The sequence below is a fragment of the Aethalodelphis obliquidens genome, unplaced genomic scaffold (assembly GCF_003676395.1).
Source record: "Aethalodelphis obliquidens isolate GAN/ISIS:26980383/991018 unplaced genomic scaffold, ASM367639v1 scaffold41, whole genome shotgun sequence".
Taxonomy (NCBI): Eukaryota; Metazoa; Chordata; class Mammalia; order Artiodactyla; family Delphinidae; genus Aethalodelphis; species Aethalodelphis obliquidens.
In genome coordinates, this window is record NW_020837985.1 from 13419020 (window position 1) to 13438223 (window position 19204).

General features: G+C 53.6%; 1 protein-coding gene across 1 annotated transcript in view; it reads right to left on the bottom strand.

The window, feature by feature from the left end:
- Window positions 1-242: 242 nt before the first annotated feature.
- COL22A1 (collagen type XXII alpha 1 chain) overlaps window positions 243-19204 on the bottom strand; it is a 260806-nt gene continuing 241844 nt past the window's right edge. Inside the window, exons 54-64 of the mRNA XM_027132542.1 lie at window positions 19051-19104; window positions 17239-17292; window positions 15371-15424; window positions 13828-13899; window positions 13632-13667; window positions 12773-12817; window positions 10185-10364; window positions 8563-8629; window positions 5861-6043; window positions 3552-3629; window positions 243-1436 (exon numbers count right to left, since the gene is read on the bottom strand). Coding sequence (XP_026988343.1) covers window positions 1246-1436; window positions 3552-3629; window positions 5861-6043; window positions 8563-8629; window positions 10185-10364; window positions 12773-12817; window positions 13632-13667; window positions 13828-13899; window positions 15371-15424; window positions 17239-17292; window positions 19051-19104 — 1014 coding nt within the window. The 3' untranslated portion in view covers window positions 243-1245. The remainder of the gene's footprint in view (window positions 1437-3551; window positions 3630-5860; window positions 6044-8562; window positions 8630-10184; window positions 10365-12772; window positions 12818-13631; window positions 13668-13827; window positions 13900-15370; window positions 15425-17238; window positions 17293-19050; window positions 19105-19204) is intronic.

Here is a 19204-nt window from a genome sequence, read left to right on the forward strand (position 1 = left end):
AAATTGATTAGAAGCATCTAGCACACAGGTGATAAAAAGGAGGTGCTGGATAAGTACGCTGCCCAGGAACTGGCGCGGTCACACGCAGTAGCTCACCCACGTGTGTATTCAGCACGTGGACTGGACCGTGGCTCTGGCCTGGGCGCCCCAGGGAAAATGATGCATCCCCAGCCTTGAGGGCTTTACGTGGGGGCAGACGCGGGCGATAAGAAGGGAATCGTCACGGGAAACCGAAGAGAAGGAAACTTGGATTTATTGAGCACCCGTTCCAGCTGGGCATGTCATTTACACACACACACTCGATGCCATTTATTTCAGAGCCAGAAGCTGGAAGCACACATTTCCCAGCTCTGGCCAGCACCCCGGCCAGTTGCCCACCATCAGGAAAACACACGGGAGTGGTCTCTGGACCCCTGATTTCAAAATTAGAGTGAAACCAACAGCGAGGGGCAGGGAGGGGTTCTGTCCACGGCTCAGAAGCCACATTAACACACGGGGCTACTCTTCCCACACCGGCTCCCGCATCTTTGGTGCAGACGTGGGACTCCAGGAAGCTGCTGCGAGCCGTGCGACAGTGTTTTTCACTCCCACAGGTTTGAAACACCGAGGTGCTGAGTTGGCCCCAAAGGAGGGAGTCTGCGCCCTTCTGCGCGCGCTTCGCATCCGGAGGACAGGATGTTCTTCGTGTCTGCAAATGCTTTCTCTTCCTGCTTTACTTCTCTCTCCTGGGAAGTAGCGACTGGTGGATAATTTCTCCCCGGGCGACCTCTGGGCACAATCAAGAATAGAAGCCCATTGCCTCATTTTCTTAAAGTCTCCTTTTGAGGAAAGAGGTAAGTTTGGCAAGTGTCTGGTCGGGGTTTCATAGCACAGAGAGTTTCCTTAAAACTGGCAGCTACACTTCAAATGGGGGCTGTCAGAAGAAAGAGAACCAAACAGTCCCCTGCCCCACGAATCAAGTTTTCCCAACTTGAGAGGAGAGGAGAAAAACTCGAAAAGCATTACCATATGAAATTATAATAATAATTAACAACAACAACAATAATAATGATAATCTGACCGACCGGCAGCATCTGTTGGTTTTAATAATGTTGAGGTCTCTCGAGAAAATAAGACAAAAACAAATGAAAAAAGAAAGAAAGAAAAAAAATACAAGGCTGAAATGTCTCAAGACCTCTGCTTCCCATCGGGCTCTGCGTTCAAGTTTCAGAAATCCACCGCCGTCTCCTGGCATTCGGGACTCTTCTAGGGGCCCTTCACATTACCAGGTCGAGCAGCAGCAAGGCTGGCGAAGTAGGCACACTGGGAGGGGTCACACTGGCCAGGGGGGCCGGGGGGTCCTGGGGGGCCAGGGTGTCCAGCTGGTCCTGTCTCCCCTTGAGGACCGGGACCCCCGGGGAGCCCATCTTTACCATAGCCAGGTTCCCCGGGTTGACCTGGCCCAAGAAGCAAAAGAAACAGAAGGTGGTTCAAGTTCGTTCTGGAGCAAATGAGCCCTGATCTCGCTACTTCCATTCAGTATGGACTGAAGACTCAACAACCTCAGAACATCCCACGGTCTGGGTACCCTGGCTGGAGAGAGGAGGAAATGTGGACACCTTGCTTTGCAGGAAAAGGGTTGCCTTAACGGTTTGGACTAGGACAGTAATCAGGGTGCCATAGGAGAGAAATAAACAAGGGGAGATGGAGGCCAGGTAGGGAACGCATCCTCTGTTACAAGGAAAAGAGAAACCAGACCGTCTGTGTCTGGTTCTAGGAGGTGCATCCGAGTTGGGACACCAAGTCCTTACCATTAACCGTCAGCCGCAATTCATGTATCCTTGGAGATACCTAGTCACATTCCATTAGCCAGTATCTAAATGGTCCCATTTATTCTGTAGTTTCTAGGCTTTATCTATATGTTAAATTTGAACCACATACATGGACTACATTAAACTACTCTGCAAATCAGAGTCAAAGACAATGTAAGTAAGGAACTGAGAGCCCAAAATTTAGATCCAGAAAATACTACCTAAGACAAACTTCCTTTTTTTTGTTGGTTAAATCTTTTTTTTCTTTAACTTTTAATTTTATATTGGAGTACAGTTGATTAACAATGTTGTGTTAGTTTCAGGTATAGAGCAAAGTGATTCAGTTATACATATACGTGTATCCTTTTTCAAATTCCTTTCCCATTTAGGTTGTTTACTTAAAACAAACTTCTATGCCTCCATTTATTAAGCATCATAATATCATATGTAATCTCCCTTTTTGCTTTGGCAACTGGGAAGCTCAGTGCTAAGTGTTGTAGTTAACCTTAACAGTGATATTCTTCCTTAAGCCTTAGTAATCACCTTGTTAGAAAATCTGAGTCCCTCCATAAAATAAACAAAAAGTAAACTTTTCCCTTTAAATGATCTTTGGACATTGCATGAATTCTGTTCATGCTTTAGTAGTAGTTATTTAATCTATTGTATTCCTGTCTTGACTGAGTTTTGAGCCAGCAGTGTTGTTCATTCCTTCAGGTGGGAACCACTGACATCTAGTCATTATCTCAGCCTCTGGTACAATTATCTCCCCCATCACAATGCTTTCTGTTCGGCCTTGTAATCTTTATTTGGAATTGCCTTATTTTTAAAATATTCTTAATATTTTAAGCTATTGAAAAGTAGGCAAGCTATCACAAATATGTATCATGTGTGTCTAGTTATCTTCTCTCATGAGAATAACATTTCCACCATAGGAAATTTGGAAAATCAAGAAGATATGAGTACTAAAAATAAAATGACCTGCAGGCCTAATATTCAGAAATGACCACGGGGAATCATACAAAGTAAAATTAAATAAAAATAGAAGCCTCAATGAGGTGGAGTTTGATAACAATTCAGTCTGAGTTCTTCCACACCTCATCTCGGAGTGCGATACTGCTGTGTTCTAGAGTTAGTCCCATACAACCATTAGATAGGGTGGCCAGCTTGTTCAGGTTTCAAAACTCAAAGGGCCATGTCCCAGGAACCCCAGAGCCCCAGAAAGGCCAGGACGGCTGGCCACCCTGCCATGTGGCCAGCATTCTCCAAAATGTGTTCTGAGAATAGTAACAGGGTATTAAATTACATAGTGAAAGAAAAAGCATCCTACATTCAGGTGAGTTTGGAAAATGTTGGTTTAACTGAAATAAACATTATTATTTTATGCAAGGTCCCTTAGCACTGCACCAGAGAAGTTAATTTGTACTAGGCACGTCTGAAAGAGAAGCACGGTCCCCAGCACTGTCCTGACTTATTTAAGGTCAAGTCAGTTTTCTTCAGGACCATTTCACAGGACTTTTAATTCATGGGATACACCTCAAGAACTCACGGGATATACTACAGTTCTCACAGTGAGCCAAGAAGCTGACGTCTTAGAAAGATGTAATAAAACAAATCTGGGTTCCGCCTCGTCAGTAGTTAAGGCAGCCCTTTCTCCCAGCCGCTCCCAAGGCCCCTGGCGATGCAGGTGGGAGGGCTGCCCCGTGCAGCCCACTTGCTGCTGGCGGGCCCTTCCCCACCTGAGAGCCCAGCGCCCGCTCCTACCTGGGATCCCGGCGGGTCCCACCTCGCCTCGGAGGCCAACTCCAGGTTCACCTGGGTCACCTCTGGCTCCTCGCTCACCTGGTGAGAGAAACATGCATCTTTGATGGTAGAGACCCAGGACGGTGGCAGAGAGAGGGAGCCCCACCACGCGGGGGGCAGGGCCAGCACTGCTGGTGTGCTTTCCACGGCTTGCACGCCCCTCACACTCGCACCCCTAGCTCCCGTCCACACACTCACACCCACACTCAAGCACACACTCGCACCCCTAGCTCCCGTTCACACACAGCACACTCAAGCACACTCGCACCCCTAGCTCCCGTTCACACACTCATAGCACACTAAAGCACACTCGCAACCCCAGCTCCCGTTCACACCCACACTCACACCCCTAGCTCCTGTTCACACACTCACATGCACACTCAAGCACACACTCGCACCCCTAGCTCCCGTCCACACACTCACACCCACACTCAAGCACACACTCACACCCCTAGCTCCTGTTCACACACTCACACCCACACTCAAGCACACACTTGCATTCAGAAAGACGCCCATGTGAACACCAAAATAATTGGACACTCCTTCCAAACATTTGCTCAAATACACATATATACACGTAAACATTCACTCAAGTGCGTAACTACCCAATTACACATACACATATGTACATTCGCACATATATTAGCAAAAATACGCATACACTGATAAACACATCAAACACAGCCACCCAAATGTTCACACCCACACTCTCTTGTATACAAACACATATTCCCATCCACATCCACTCACATACGCCTACTCTTCACCATGTTCTAAAAGCATTTTACTTGAACCTTTATCAAGGAGGAGCTGGGTGATAAACAAACCTGCATGTACGTAAGACACAGCTCTACTCTCAAGAAGCTTGAATTCTAATAAGACAGATGAAGCAGGGCACAAAGAAATTCTAATGTGAAGCAGAATCAGATAAGTCCTAATAATCATAGGAATTTAAAATCCTAATAGATGTTCAGAAGAAAGAGGGTCCATTCCCCCGGGAGGATATCTGAGATTATATTGGGTTAATACTACACAAACTTGATTAAACTGTCTCTCTCAACTTTTTTTTCATCATTCCTTTTTTTTTTGCTATGTTGCTTCCAGAATATTTCCTGTATGCAACATATGATATTTTCTTTTATAATCCAAATTGAAATTTTGCTAGTTCATGGAGATTTTAGGCCACTCTTATTTATTGTTATGATTACTACATTTGGTCAGTCTTTTGTCATAGTCTGATGTTTTCTATGCCTTATGTTTTCTTGTTGACATTGATTTCATGTATTTTGTTTTACGAACCAAAAGAAGTAGGACTCGGACACGAACTTAACAAAAAGTTCAGTAGGAGAAACATTACAAGGAATAAATCAATGAATAAAGAATTAAGAGGGAATTCCCTGGTGGTCCAGTGGTTAGGACTCCGAGCTTTCACTGCCTAGGGCGTGGATTCAATCCCTGGTTGGGGAACTAAGATCCCGCAAACCTTGCAGCAACCAAAAAAAAAAAAAAAGAAAGAACTAAGGAATGGAAGATTGAAAGAGGAAGACGTTAGGGGCATGCATTCCCCCCACCTCAGTCACCAAGTACCGGCTGAGATCACAGCACCGCTTCTTCCCCACCACGTGCTTATTCCTTGCCAGAGAGAAAGGGTGAATGAGCAGGTGGGTGAGTCTGGGCTCATGTCCTTTCCTGCCCTTTCACATCTGTCTGCCTGCAAAGAGAGTGCCTCCGACCTGCTTCCACAGTGCGCTGTGCTAAGTGGGGCTGGCGCCGCCCCTTGAAGGACAGACCCCCTGTTGCCGGCAGCAGCTGCGTCCAGGTCAGGCAGCTCTCTGAGAGCAGGAGAGTTGGCAGCCACGTCCAGCTTTAGCTCAAACCACCTTATTCACATGTAAAGCTGGTGTTTAATGCCCATTTGCCTGGACCTTAAAGGTCTTATATCCTCACTGACTTCCTAACTCGAAAGGGGAAAAGGGGCATTTCGTGCTACTCCCTGGAACTCGAGCAGTGGAGATGGAGACAGAAAAGACAGTAGGAGGAAACAGACTCAGTGCTCCTGGCAGAAGCATCATTTTGCAGAAATGTCAAGTATGAAACCCTCTTCTGCACATGAAGAAATGACATGATGCCACAATGCAGGGTGCTGGCAGGCTGCAGGGCAGAAGAATGGGCTGGATCACGCATATTCAGTGGCACGCATGCCACGCACCCTGGTTCCTCCTCAGCCCTCGTGTCGTGTACAAAGCGCACCTTCCTGGGTCCTCACTCACCTTTGGGACCTATAGGCCCAGAGGGTCCCTCCAGACCCCCTTGCCCAGGCCGTCCTGGCTCCCCCATGGGGCCTGCCCGACCTGGAAGCCCATCTTTTCCAGGGGGCCCTGGGGGCCCGGGTCTGCCTTGAGAGGCCTTGGTGTGCGCTGAGGGCATCTGGGCCAGGAGGTAGGCGAGTCTGGCTGTGGAGCAGGAAAAACAGAGAGACATTTCATGAAGGAGGGCTGCCCCAAAGACAGGATGGCAGCTCACTGCCAAGCTCAGCCCTGGGGAGACAGTAACAGCTGCAAAACAAGAGTAAGAGAAACTACATCGAGAGCACACTGCATGGCACCTGTACCTACAGCCGTGGCCTCTGGAGCCAGGCAGCCTGGGCTGGGGTCCCCAAGCAGCCGCTGCCGGCCGCGTGGCCCTGGGCAAGCTACCTGACCTCCCTTAGCCTTCGTTGCCTCTTCTGCAAAATGGATGCAATGAAATCACCACCACCCCACTGGGCTGGTGTGAGGATGGAGCAGATGGGACAAGGCACTGAAAGTGCTCCTGGAACAAGCTAAGTGCTGCGTGGACATTGCTGCTACGATCGAGGTGGCACTGACAGCAGTAATAGCAGCAGCAGAAGTTGTTGTTGTAACTGTCAGTTTGGGGAAACTGAGGCCGGTGGGGGTGGGTGGGATTTAAGTGGCTTACACAGAGCAGCTTAGGGACTTCTCCTAAGTGCTGAATTCCTCATCTATAAATGAAGGGCTGGATATGATATCACTAATGATCCTTAGGCGTCTGAAACGTGAAGATTACAGAATTGATTCAAAAGCCCCAGAGGTCCCACTGCCGGCTGCCACGCCCCCTTCTGCACTGGGCATACAGAGCCCGCCCCAGGGCCAGCACGGGCTTCTGCTCTGCTGGCCATACGGCCCAGACAATCAGGCCAAGCCCTTCATCTCGCAGGTGGCGTGACCCAGCCCAGAGAGGCATGTGGACACCCTCCCGGTACCCTGGTGGCAGAACCAAGGCAGAGTCGGGGGCTTCTGACAGCCTGCTGGGTCGGCTTCCCACGGCAGCCCCTCATCGTCTCACGCAGGGAGGCGGGAGGGCTGTGCTCTAGCGCTGAGACCCGGCCTCACGCCTCACTTCTCTGAGCCTTGATTCTCTCATCTTGAAAGTGGAGCTGATGTTTCCTCCTCGGAAGATTATTTGGAAGAAAGGACTCAGCCCAGCAGACGCTCCAGTTAAACTAGTTCAAAACAGGGCTTGTCTCTGCCCAAGGGCTGGGAACTCCTCACGGGCGGAGGCCCTTCCTGTCACCGATAAATCCAACCCTCGGAGAGCAGACGGTGGGGATCGCCACACGGGCGCCCTCAGGACCCACCCCGCCGGGTGGGGGTCACCATTCCAGCCTTTGGTTTCCTCTCCACCAACCCCAGCTCTGTGCTGTCCACTCCGGGGAATCGTCTTTGGTTCTCCTGCGTAGGGAGACAGACCATGCTCACCTGGACACGCCAAGAGGGCAGGGAAGAGGGTCATCTTGTTCAGTGCTGCGTCCCCTACTCCATTTAGAGTCTGCCATGTGCCAGGTGCAGAATAACTGTCTGAGACACCACCACGTGAATAAACATGTCCTTCCCGCTTGTCCATCCGTGCCTGGGATGGCAGTGGGTTTCCGATCTTCCCTACTACAGAGCTGTCTGTGACTTTCTTCCCCTAACAGCTTCCCACACATAGGGCAGTGGGCATGGTCACTGGTCCAGAGAACATGACTGTTAGGAGCCTGGATTCTGCAGCTCGGTTGCCTGCATGCAAACCCTGGTCAGACACTTACCAGCTCTTCGGCCTTGGTTACGTTCCTCAGCATCTCTGACGCTAACAATCACACGCGCCTCACAGGCTCACCAAGGCTTCCACGAGTTAGCATGTGTTGAGAGCTGAGGACTCCACCCGACACAGGGCCGGCCCTGCACGCTCGTGTTATTACTGTTACCTTCCCATCTCTCTCCCTTCCTGAGCACCTGCCGTGTATGGGGCTCATGCAGGACTGGGATTTCACCGTAAATCCAGTGCAGTAGGATTAAAGGGCTTCCAGTTCCTTGAAAGCACTGTGGTTCAGGCCCCCCTCAGGGGCTCGGCTGCTCCGAAGGCCTGGGATCCTGTCCCTGCTTTCAGCTCACATGGCCCCCCCTCCGGGAAGCCCTTCCTCACCTGTCCGCCCCCTGAGCTATCCTAGGTACTTTCATCCTTCCTCTTCAACACCCCCTGTGCCAAATTAAACCACAGGCATTTCTTACTGTACTGAAGCCGCCTTGTCTGTTTATGTCTCTGTCTCTTCCCCGGGCTGTGAGTTCTAACTAACAGACCCGCTGCAGGCCTGTCGGGGCTGCTTCCTCGTCAGATAAACAACTGAGTGCACAGAAGAAATGAAGGATCGCGAGAAGCTTGTTCTGTAGATGCTGAGCTTCCTGGAGGTAATCAAGCAGCGGCAATTCAAGCTGCCCTGAGGAGAAGCTTGGAGCGGGATCTGTGCCAGAGAAGGCTGGCTGGAGCCTGCAAGGGGCGCCTCAACCCTCATTGCTACCGGAGCTGCTCTTAGGCTGCCTTTTCCAACCTGGCTACACAAGTCCTGAAGGATGAGTGAACGGACTGCTTCCTGGGGCTCTTGAAAGCACCCCGGACCCGACCTACACGGCTGTGATAAAGCCCAGCTACTCACTTTCCAGCTGCTTCTCCACTTCTTCTCGGATGAGCCGCCGCAGGGTGTCCATGGATGGAGACTCCCCCTAGGAGGGAGGGAAGGCGGAGTCGTTCATCCTCCCAGGAACCCTTGCCTCCTGAGACCTGCGATGGCTCGGGAAGCCACGACGGTCACAGCCCCATACACCATAGCTCCCTAGCTCAACCCCTTTTACACCTGGAGCCGTCTGCCCGCTCCCCGCCATGCGGGCGGCGTTATCCCGTCACGTACGGCGACCCCTTTCTCTCTGGGGCCCCTGCTCCCCCCGTCCCCGCACAGACCCCTTCCCCAGCTCTGGACCCGGGAGGTCTGCTCTGAGCCTCTCCCTGCCAAAATGCCATCTTCCTGCAGGACCCGCTCACAGGCTGCCTCCTGCATGAAATCGTGTTTGATTTCCTCCCACTGGTCACTTGGCTGCTCTGGTCCCCAGGGTCTGGCTTGCCCTGCTCTGGTCACAGAAACCGATGGGTCAGGGGGCAGAGAAGGCGGGCGCCACCTCCAGGCGCCCACGGCGACGTGCGATTCTTAGACGGATCCGCGAGCAGACCTGCTGCCGCACCGGGCTCCCCCCTCGTCATCAGAGCCCTTCAGGGCGGTGTCCACCCCCAAGGCTGGGGGCTGTACTGTGCTCATCTCCGCAGCCCCAGCGTCTCGCACAGCGTGAGATGGGCTCTGTGTCCTTATTCTCTTGTTTGCCTTTCTGGTCAATAATCTTTTAGGTTAGTCCCAGAATGTCCACCGCTACCCACAGCAGCAGGAGAACTTGGCAAAGACTCAGAGGAGGGGTGGGGGGCTGGCTGCCTGGCCTCTTTCACGGTGGTGGAAGCTCAGGCTGGCCACAGGCGCCCTGGCAGGGACAGTGACACGGAACCTCAGAGCAGGCGGGGGCTCTGAAGACCATGTAAGCCTGTGCTCTGAGGAACCGGAGGGTCCCCCGAGGGCCACGCGGGCTGCAGAGGCGGGGTGGGGAGGTCACGGGGACCTGGCCACCAGCCCCCACTGACACGTCCACCAAGCTCTGCCTTTACCTCTCTACAGCCAGCGTGTGCCGATGCTACAAGTCTGTGAAAAATAAGAAGTCTGCCACGGGAATACAGTATGTTCAAAGAAAAAACACTGCTCTAAACAAGCCTTTCCTTTTACATTTGGGAAAAGCTGGACCCAAAGGGAAGAACGAGTACCCCAGACAGGCAGACAGGAGAGAGGCAGAGCCGGGCGCGGGATGGAGAGCCAGTCCCCGCGGGAAGCTCTGGTCACTGAGATCCGGCTGCACCCTCTCAGTGGCCTGCGGCACCAGGTCCTGGGGCAGAAGCGCGCGACAGCCCGAGGAGTGGAGCCTCGGGGGTGCAGGACACTGAGAGAGAGGGACGCTGCTCTGGAGCCCTTGTAAGCCATGTGGCGTTACCTCCTTTAACCATCACAGCGAGCGTCGGGAGGGAGGTTCTCCTCGCCCCTTTCGGCAGATGCGGAAGGAAGGCTCGGAGAGGAGAGGTCACCTGCCCCGGGTCATGCAGGTTACTGGGATCTGTAACCTGGTCCCTCTGAAGCCCACACACCTCACGGGTTTCCCCTTCAGTCCCAAGGAGCCCCAATATCCTTACCCTCAGTCCTGGAAATCCTGGCTGGCCCGGGGGCCCCGGCGGCCCGGCCGGCCCATTCTCCCCAGGTAGTCCCTGGGGGCCCATTAGGCCTGTGTGACCTTTGTGGCCTGGGATCCCAGGGTCTCCAGGCTGACCCTTCCCACCGGGAGGTCCTTTGTCACCTTTGATGCCAGGATCTCCCTAGGGGAGGAAAGAAGCGCTTCAGTGAGCAAAGGCCTAGGAGGCGCCCCCAGGCCAGACAAGACGTGCGGCTACAGAAGGGGCTCTGCCGGCCCTTTGCGTCCTCAGCGGTGGAAAGGAGACCTCGGCCCTGGCAGGCCCATGACTCAAGTCTGATGCCACAGACCAGGACACGAGGGCCCAGGGAGACAAAGCTACCTGCCCACATCACACTGCTAGTCTGCAGAGGACAAGACATGAGCTCTGATTTCCAAATCCCAATCCCGTGCTCCGTCCCAGTAGCGCAGCTCCACCTGCCTGGCTAGAGAAGGCCAGCCGCTGAGCCCGACTGCCGGAGCTTCTGGCCCACTTCAGGCCCAGTTTTGTTCTCCGTCAGCTGGAGGGATGGTGGCACTCGTCAGCCAGAGGTGTCTCACCCGCAGGGAATCTGCCCCCTCCTCTCAGCCCAAGGGGGCCCGCAGAGGACGACACTGCCCGGGACCCCTTTCTCCCCATCGCTGGTCCGAGGACTGAAGTGCTGGATCGATGATCTGGGAGCCATGGCAACCACGGGGCGGTCCAGTCCTCTGCCCTATCTGCTACCGGGTGTCTGACCAGCCAGCCTCAGTCGTCGGAGAGTCTGAAAATACGGCGGCCAGGCTAACAGCCTCAGGGTGTAAAAACTCCACTGCTTGGAGGCAGCAGAGGGGGGGAAACAGCAAGAAAAAGACGAGCCACAGGTAACCGGACATGGGACATGGCTATGGGCGTGACCCAGAGCCACGGAAAAGGAAGACGGTGCAGTTATGAGACCATCTGCCACATACACGCACGAAAAACAAAAAGAGCAAAACGGTGGGAAAAGTCTGATACGTTGCAGGGGATCTAGTAATAAGCGTGTTGACACGCACACCCCACGTGGTTCTGCGCGCACAGACTAGGGCAAGATACAGAGGACGTGTACAGCGACCGACCTGGGGAGGGGACGGGGACCAGAGGGCCTGGTGGAAGGGCACCTAGTCTTCACTGCAGCCACTTTTCTGCAATTTGTATTGTTTAACTACGTGTCTGTATTGCTTTTTCAACAATAACAGAAAGAGCAGTGAATTTAAAAAGGCATTTACCCAGATTTGAGGGGGTCACCTAAATTTCTCGAAGGTGATGCACTTCATGGGGACATTGCCATCCGTGGGTGATCTCAAGTTCAGGGGTCTAGGAGAGTCCTGGTGCCTCGTGCCCCTCAACGCCACGGCCTGTGGTGCGGCATTCCCTATTCTTTAAACGTCTCAACATCCCTTTGCCGTGAGAGGACTTGTCCCATGTTTCAAATGTTCTCTGGAGTCCAAGGCATGGGGAACCTGACCGCTATCTGGCAACGTTCCACGAAACAGGGGAAGGCCACTTAACGGGGGAAGGCAACTCGCCATTATTGACTCGGTATTCGAGAAGATTCTAGGTACTGATCCGGTATCCAGAAGATTCATACTTGCCGTCTGAATTCCCCGGCTCCCAACGAAAACTCCAGCAGCTCCCGGGGGCCAGCTGGCCAGCTGCTGGGTAGCAAGACCCTCAGTGCCCTCCCAGCTACAGCCCCTCCCCCAGCTCCAAGCTCAGGAACCAGCAGCCATGGGAATGATGTTCACTGGGAAGGGAGGAGGGAGAGAGATCTGTGGGGGTGAGAAGCCCTGATGCTCTCTGCCTCCATTTTGCTCTGGCCTGCAGGCAAAGCCAGCTCCTCACTCATCCAACTTGCAAGGAAAGCAGAGAGAAAATTCTTTGCAGCACCACGGAAAACAAACGGAGGGTCGAAGCGGGGTGGCGTGCCGTCCGTGTCGGGCAACAGTGGGACGGTGTGACGGGTGACCAAGCGCAGGGCCCTGGGCAGACGAGATGTCTAATTTCTCTGGAGGGAGCAGCAGTTGGCAGCGGTGAGAGAATGCCCCCTCCCCTCACCGGCGTTTCTTCCAAAAAAAAAAAAAAAAAAAAGTGATTTTTTTCTTTCCTGTTGTTTTTTGGAGGAATGCAATGTAAAGAAGGGCTTTCTGAGCGCAGCGCCAAGGCGATTCATTATGGGAAAATCTGTTCCCTTGTCACCTCCAGGAACAGATCTGGCTCCTGGCAAATTGGCACTTTGGGCTCCAAGCGTGTCACACACAGGCGTTCGCACACGGAGAGGAGAGACGGAAATCTGTCAAAGTCTGGGCATGCTCGCCTTTGAATTTGTAATTGCGATGACTTTACTGCTTAAAATAACAACCAAAAAACCATGACAAAAGCCAACATCACTGACTACAACTTCGGGAAAAGCCTCCCGTTGGGGGCTCACAAATTTCCGGGGGGAACAGAGAACAGAGAGGCCACCACAGGAGCCGCTCCGCAGGCCAGGCTGCTTCCTAAAGCCTTGGACACAGTCCCCCTGCCCCACTTACCCTTTCTCCTCTGGGTCCCGGCTCTCCCGGCTTCCCAGGGGTCCCCTGCAATGAAACCAAAGGAGGTGGTCACTTAACCAGGGCCACCCCATCTGCTCGGGCATCCCTCTCTGCCCTTCTCAGTTCTTCTCGGATCCTGTGTGCTGAGGGCAAGGTGTCCTGGAGAAGGCAGGTCCTCCAAGAGTCCTGCTCCGGCCCTGGTCACGCCCTCCCGCTGTCTACACGCCAGTCACCCTGGGCTTGTGCTTCCTGAAACGTGCCTTCCCACATCTGCTCCTGTCCATCCTGAGGGCTGGAAGTGACCAGGGCCGGGGCGTCTCTGTTGACAGGAGGCACAGAGCCGAGGCTTGAACTAGAAACTGACATGATCTCACGTTTGTTCTACGAAGGTCACTCTGGCTGGTGAGTGGGGAAGGAGTGGGGCAGGGGGCAGGCTGGACACAAGGAAGCCAGTTAGGAGGTCACTGCAAACGTCCAGGTGAGAGATGATGGCGGTCTGCGTTAGGGTCCAGCGGGAGAGGTGGAGAGAGATGGGCCGAGCTGGGAGGTTATCGTGGAGTCAGAATGGACAGGACTAGCTGATGGACTGGGTGCGGAGAGCCACAGACAAGTCAGAGACATCACACGATGGTACCCTGGGCCGGCTCCCTAACTGGTGGGCCCTACGCAGAGTGAAGGCGTGGCGCCTCGTTCAGAAAGCATTAGGATTTCCGGACAGCAACAGCGGAACACAGCACGCGTGGGAGCCCTGCTAGGCCCAGGGCCCCGTGAGACAGCACGTGTCGCCCGCCCACGAAGTGAGCCTGTGTCTCCCACAGGAAAGGGCACCAAGAGGAGAAGAGGGGTGCGCGGTACTTGCCTCCTTGCCTGGGACTCCCTTCTCTCCCGGCTCACCCTACGACACAGAACACAACATCAGTGAGCTCTGCGGCACCGGCACGTTGCAGACAACACGACTGTCTTTACAACGGACATTTTCACCCAAGTCACGCTCCAGCACAGACAGCGATCGATGGGCCAGCCGGGGAGATTCCCCAACAGCGTTCTATGCTCACCTGCGGCCCACGGGGACCCAGGAAGCCAGGGAGCCCTGGGCTGCCGTTTTCTCCTCTGGTTCCCTTCTGGCCCTGCAGAGGGAAAGCAGGGCATTAATTCTTCAAGGTCAAGTGTCAACTCAAGAAGATTCAGAAACCTCGTAACCCCTCTGTACTCTGAAGACCTGGCACGTGAACAAAATAGAAGAGCCCTTTCCTGAAACGGAGGGGCTGGGCTGGGGAGAGATGGGGTACTGTGAGCACCCCACGGGGTGCGGGGGCAGAAGGAGAGTCTCCTGCAAACAGTGAACGGCTCTCCCATTCGAAGCAACAGAAGCAAAATGGGACAAACATTAAACAAAACACCTTGCTGTGTACGGGGCCCCCCGACTGTGCCTCTTCCCCTCCGGCCAGCTCGTCCCATGGTTTGGCAGGTGCACTTTGGGGGAAAGGTGTTCGGGAATTTTAGCTTTAACCTTTCTGGGCCGCCACCATACGTGGGTCAGCTCTTCTGGGGTCAGCTCTGCACTGGGGACGGATCGGCCTCAGGACCCAACCCCGTCCTATCTGTGACATCTCAGCGGAGGCGACAAGATTCCCACGATGGTTCCTAAGGAATGTCACTACGTGTGCTGAGGAGTTAGATGCCTTAACACGGCTGTCCCTGGTCCAACAGGCAGATGGGGTTCTATCAGGACCACCAGATGCCCCGTTTGCCTGGGAGATGATGGGTTTCCCAGGATGCAGGATTTTCAGGGCTACAAGCAGGAAGTTTCCTGGGAAATCAAGACTGACGGGTCACCCTAATTTCCACAGTGACAACGGTCAGCTGGCCAGACTGTTCTGCCCATTACCTCACGCATCTGCCGCTTGAACAACACACCACAAAGGTGGCCTTCTCAACAGGGTTGCCAATTTTACCAAATAAATATACGGTAAGGCTGGGCTGGGAGGAGACTAGCAGACAGGCTGTCACTTATCCACCCCTAGACCCCATCAAGGACCAATGTTCCCCACCATGTCTCCCCATCTACCAGACCTGAACCCCAAATCCAGAACCTGCTACCCAGTGCCCAGGACTCTGCTGATGACTCATGTCACCCTCTTTCTACTACCTACCCGTTGTTATCTCTTGCTAACACCTGCTCACCGGCAGGAGGACCCTCTTCAGCCGAACCTGTGTTACAGGCATCGCCACGAGGCACCCTTGCCCTGTCTGAGATTGTAAGGGTCGGTCAGCCTGACCTTGTCCTTCCATCATCTAAAAACATCCATCAACTACCATGCAACCTTATTACACATGTGTTTTTTAGTCTTCAGTAGTTTTGTCCTGTTGGATGTCTATGGTCGTAGACAACAGAGAGCCAAGTGCAGAATCACGTGTATTTTAAGCTTTGAGAGACACCCTTCGCGGCTCCCCTTTCCTCCAGCCTACTCCTGCCATCCAAACACCATATTTTCCCACTGAGGCTTCTGGAAACAGAGACCAGACAGTCTGTGATGTAAACCACACAACCTTTCAAAGCCTACCCTGATTCTGTCACAGCAGTGGGACAGTACTCACGGGATTGCCTGGAGTGCCATGGTCTCCTGGAGATCCAGGTGATCCGTTCTTACCCTGGTGGAAGAAACAGAAGAGAGGATTCTGCCAGGACCTCACAGAGCAGGACAGTGGGACAGAGAGACTGCTGGATGCGGAGGGCCTGATGTCACACGTACAGCTGTTACAGACCAGCGTGGCTCCAAGTCATTACTTAGAGGATGCGCCCTGATCAGAAGGCTGTCGCGCCCTTCCTCTGGCCACTGGGGATCACAGACTGCGGGCACGGAGGGCACCCTGAACCCTCACAGGCCGCCGACTCAGGATGGGAGGCTGGATTTGAGCCATTGTGGCCCCATCAGGGGAGAGTGGGGCACCACCTGGTGAGTCAAACACATGTGACCTGCCGCCCCCCACGTTCTTTCCGTAGGAGCCTGAAGACACAGTTCACGGCCACGGCCACGAGAGGCGGAGAACATTGGATATGATGTCAGAAAGTCCTGGGTTTAAATCCCCGCCGGAAGCTCTCGCCAGCTGCGTAACCTGGACCCAGAAAGCCCATATATCTGCCTTGCAGGTTTACTCACTCATTCATTGATTCCATTACTCACTCAAAATATATGTACATGCACACAAGCTACGCAAAATAAGCAAGATGCAAAGATGAAGTGTGTAACAAGCGTGCGTTCTGTCTGTGTGCTAGTAGGTATACTGAAAATACTTTCAAAGATACACAAAATGCTATTAACAGTGGCTCCCTCTGGAGTGTGGGATGAGGGGATGAAGAGGGAATTTTCTCTTTACTTTCTAACATTCCATCATGTATGACCCTCGCACCCTTATCACGGGTCACATTTATGCTCGTATATACAGGCACATAGACATTACAGCGGCCCCTGTGACAAGGGCCCTGGGTTAAATGGGATACGGCAGGTGCTTCTTCTGACACAGAACCAGGAATGTAAGTACTTATCTTCTACATCCCTCTCCCATATTCGCTCAGGCTGCTCTTGGATTAGAGAAAGATTCACTTAAGTACATGTATGGGCAGAGATAATATTCAAAATATTTATTAACCACATGGCGTGTTATGAGTTAAATTGTGTCCTCCCACCGCCAATCCATATGTTGAAGTCCTAATTCTCAGTATGTCAGAACCTGAACTTACTTGGAAATAGGGTCCTTGCATACGTAATTAATTAAGATGAGGTCATACTGGAGTAGGAGGGGCCCCTTATCCAATATGACCGGTGTCTTTATAAAAAGGGGACTTTTGGACCGGGGACACGTCCTCAGGGAGAATACCATGTGAAGGTGAAGGAGGAGGCTGGGGTGATGCTTCTATGGGCCAAGGTTGCCAGAGATTGCTTGCAAATCACCAGAGGCTAAGGAAGGCCTTCTGAGGGACGATTCTTCCTCACAGCCCTCAGAAGGAACCAATTCTGCTGGCGCCTTGATCCTGGACTCCTAGCTTACAGAACAGTGAGACAATAAATGTCTTGGATTTCTACCCTCCACACCTGAGAGACAATGAATTTCCGTTGTTTAAGCCACTGCGTTTGCGGTTCTTTGCAATGACAGCTCTAGTGAACTCATACAGGGCACGCCCTGAACGCCAGCATGCCCTAAAGCTAGAGCATGATTGGAGGGGAAGTCCTACGGCGCTCCTGCCGTGCCGAGTGGGTTGTGGGTAGGCGGTCCCAGAAAAGAGCCCGGAGAGTGTGTCCTAGGCCACTAGGGGGGCTTAGGGCAGTGGCTATTTACCAACTGCTAAGACGTTCTGTCATTTTTTTAACAACACATAGGGCTGTACCAGGATGAACCAAGCAAATATTACCATGGTAGCAGCCCTGCCAAAGCAGGGAGCAGGTTAGTCTCAAAGCAAAACTCACCGGTAAGCCCCTCAGTCCTCGGGGACCCTGTGGCCCTGTGGGTCCAATGTCACCCTGGAACAGAGAGAGATCACGTTATCCAGAGTCGCCGCATGAAGACGGCAGAGACACCGTTTCAAATGTGGACCAAACTTCACCCAGTTACCCAAGAGGACCAAATGGTGCCCAAACCGTCTCATCGTCAGTCACCAGTTATTCTGAATACGGACAAACTCACTTCCTGCAGCTGAATAAATCCCTGTCCCCACGGGGATTTCGGGGGGCTCCATCTGGAACTAAGGCAGGTAACAGGGAAGAGAACTTCTCTTGGTGTCCTCTCCCTGAGTCTGGACAGTCACCTGGGGCTACTCCTGCCTCAGTCCTCACAGTAAGAAAAACTCCACCTGGAAGGTGTAGGGAACCTTCCAGGGTGCCAGGCAGTGGGGATTCACCACCACCACCTACGTGGTCTTCCAGGCAGCCTCCCGACAGGGTTGTAGTTCTCCCCGTGTAATGAATGAAAAAAACAGAAGCTTGGCCATGCTCCTACGCAAATTAGACTGTAGAACACCCCAGAAGATGGAGTTTTTAAATTACAAGTCAGAGAGCTAAGACGGGGGGAAGAAGGCATTTGCACCACGGGCTGGCATCCTGGGCTCCTGTCCCAGCTGCAGCCTGACCTGCTGGGCGAGCTGAATCCCAACCACACCCCTGCCTGGGGAGCTCCCTTCAGGCCCTGTACTGTAAACTGAAGTGAGCAGGGTTGGCAAGACCAGGATTTTCAAGCTGCCCTTCAGCACCTGAGAGGCACCTTTAGGGGACAGGGCTGGGCAGAGGCCCCGCTTGGGGTCAGTGCAGCTCTTCTGCTTTGAACCTAGTGAAAGGCCTCCACACACCAGGCTGGGGTCTGTGCAATGGGTCCCACTGCTCAGGAAAAGCACAAGAACTAGATCGGATTCCTGCTAAGATCCTTCCCTGCTCCATCGTCTCATGACAACAGGTCAGCCGAGGAGACAACACAGGACAAGCACCCGGGTGCAGCGGGCACTTCGCCAGGGCTTAAAGGCAGGTCCTGAAGGATGCAAGGGGGCGGGCATGGGCCCGCCTTGGACCTGAGGACCGTGTGTCCGTGCTCCTGACCCAGCGCCCACTCCCGGGAGGCCAAGCTGTGTCCGCACGTGTCGGATGGCCCTGCAGGCTGTCACGTCTCCAGGCCAGTGCCCTGTGGGGATGCAGAGCTGGAAGATCTGGACTCCACACTGCTTCCTCCTGCCTCTGACTCTGCGTGACCATGAGGCAGTCTCCTGACCTCTCTGGGTCTTAGTTTTTCTATTTGTATGACTGGGGCCAAAGATGGTTCGTCCCACCCTGACTTGCCCCCGAGTGAGTGAGAGCAGGTGAGGGGTACCCAGTGGTGCTCTGATGGATCCACGAGGCCACAGAATACTGGAGATGGAGAAATAACCTGGGGAGACTCTGAAACGCCACTTGAGTCCACGTAAGGCCAGATCCAGCTCGCACATCATTGAGGTCAACAGGCAAATCATGACGGATTCAGCAGAGCCTCCTCATCCGTCATATGGCATGGGCACCAGCCCTCTGAGCCGGAAGCCCGGTCCCGGGGCCTCCTCGGGACCCCAAGGAGAACTCATGCAGCCCGTGGTGCTGGAAGGTGAGGGATCACCAGCAGATTCCTAGAATTCGCCCGTGACTCTCTCCACGGTGGCCCCAACCCCCCAGTCCAGTTCCTGGGCCTCTCTTGGTCCTTCAGTGACGCACTACACCTCCTCCTCCCACAGGCCCAGCCGCGCCCCACAGCACACCCACACTCACATCTTTTCCTGGTGACCCTTCCCGGCCAGGGGGCCCCATGGCCCCAGGCTCTCCCTAGAAGGGGAAGCAGAAACAAAATAGCCGCCGTTAGGGAGGGAGATGCAGGACGCCCGCTGTCCCAGCCGCAGCGGTCTCGGAGCATCTGGGAGGGGGA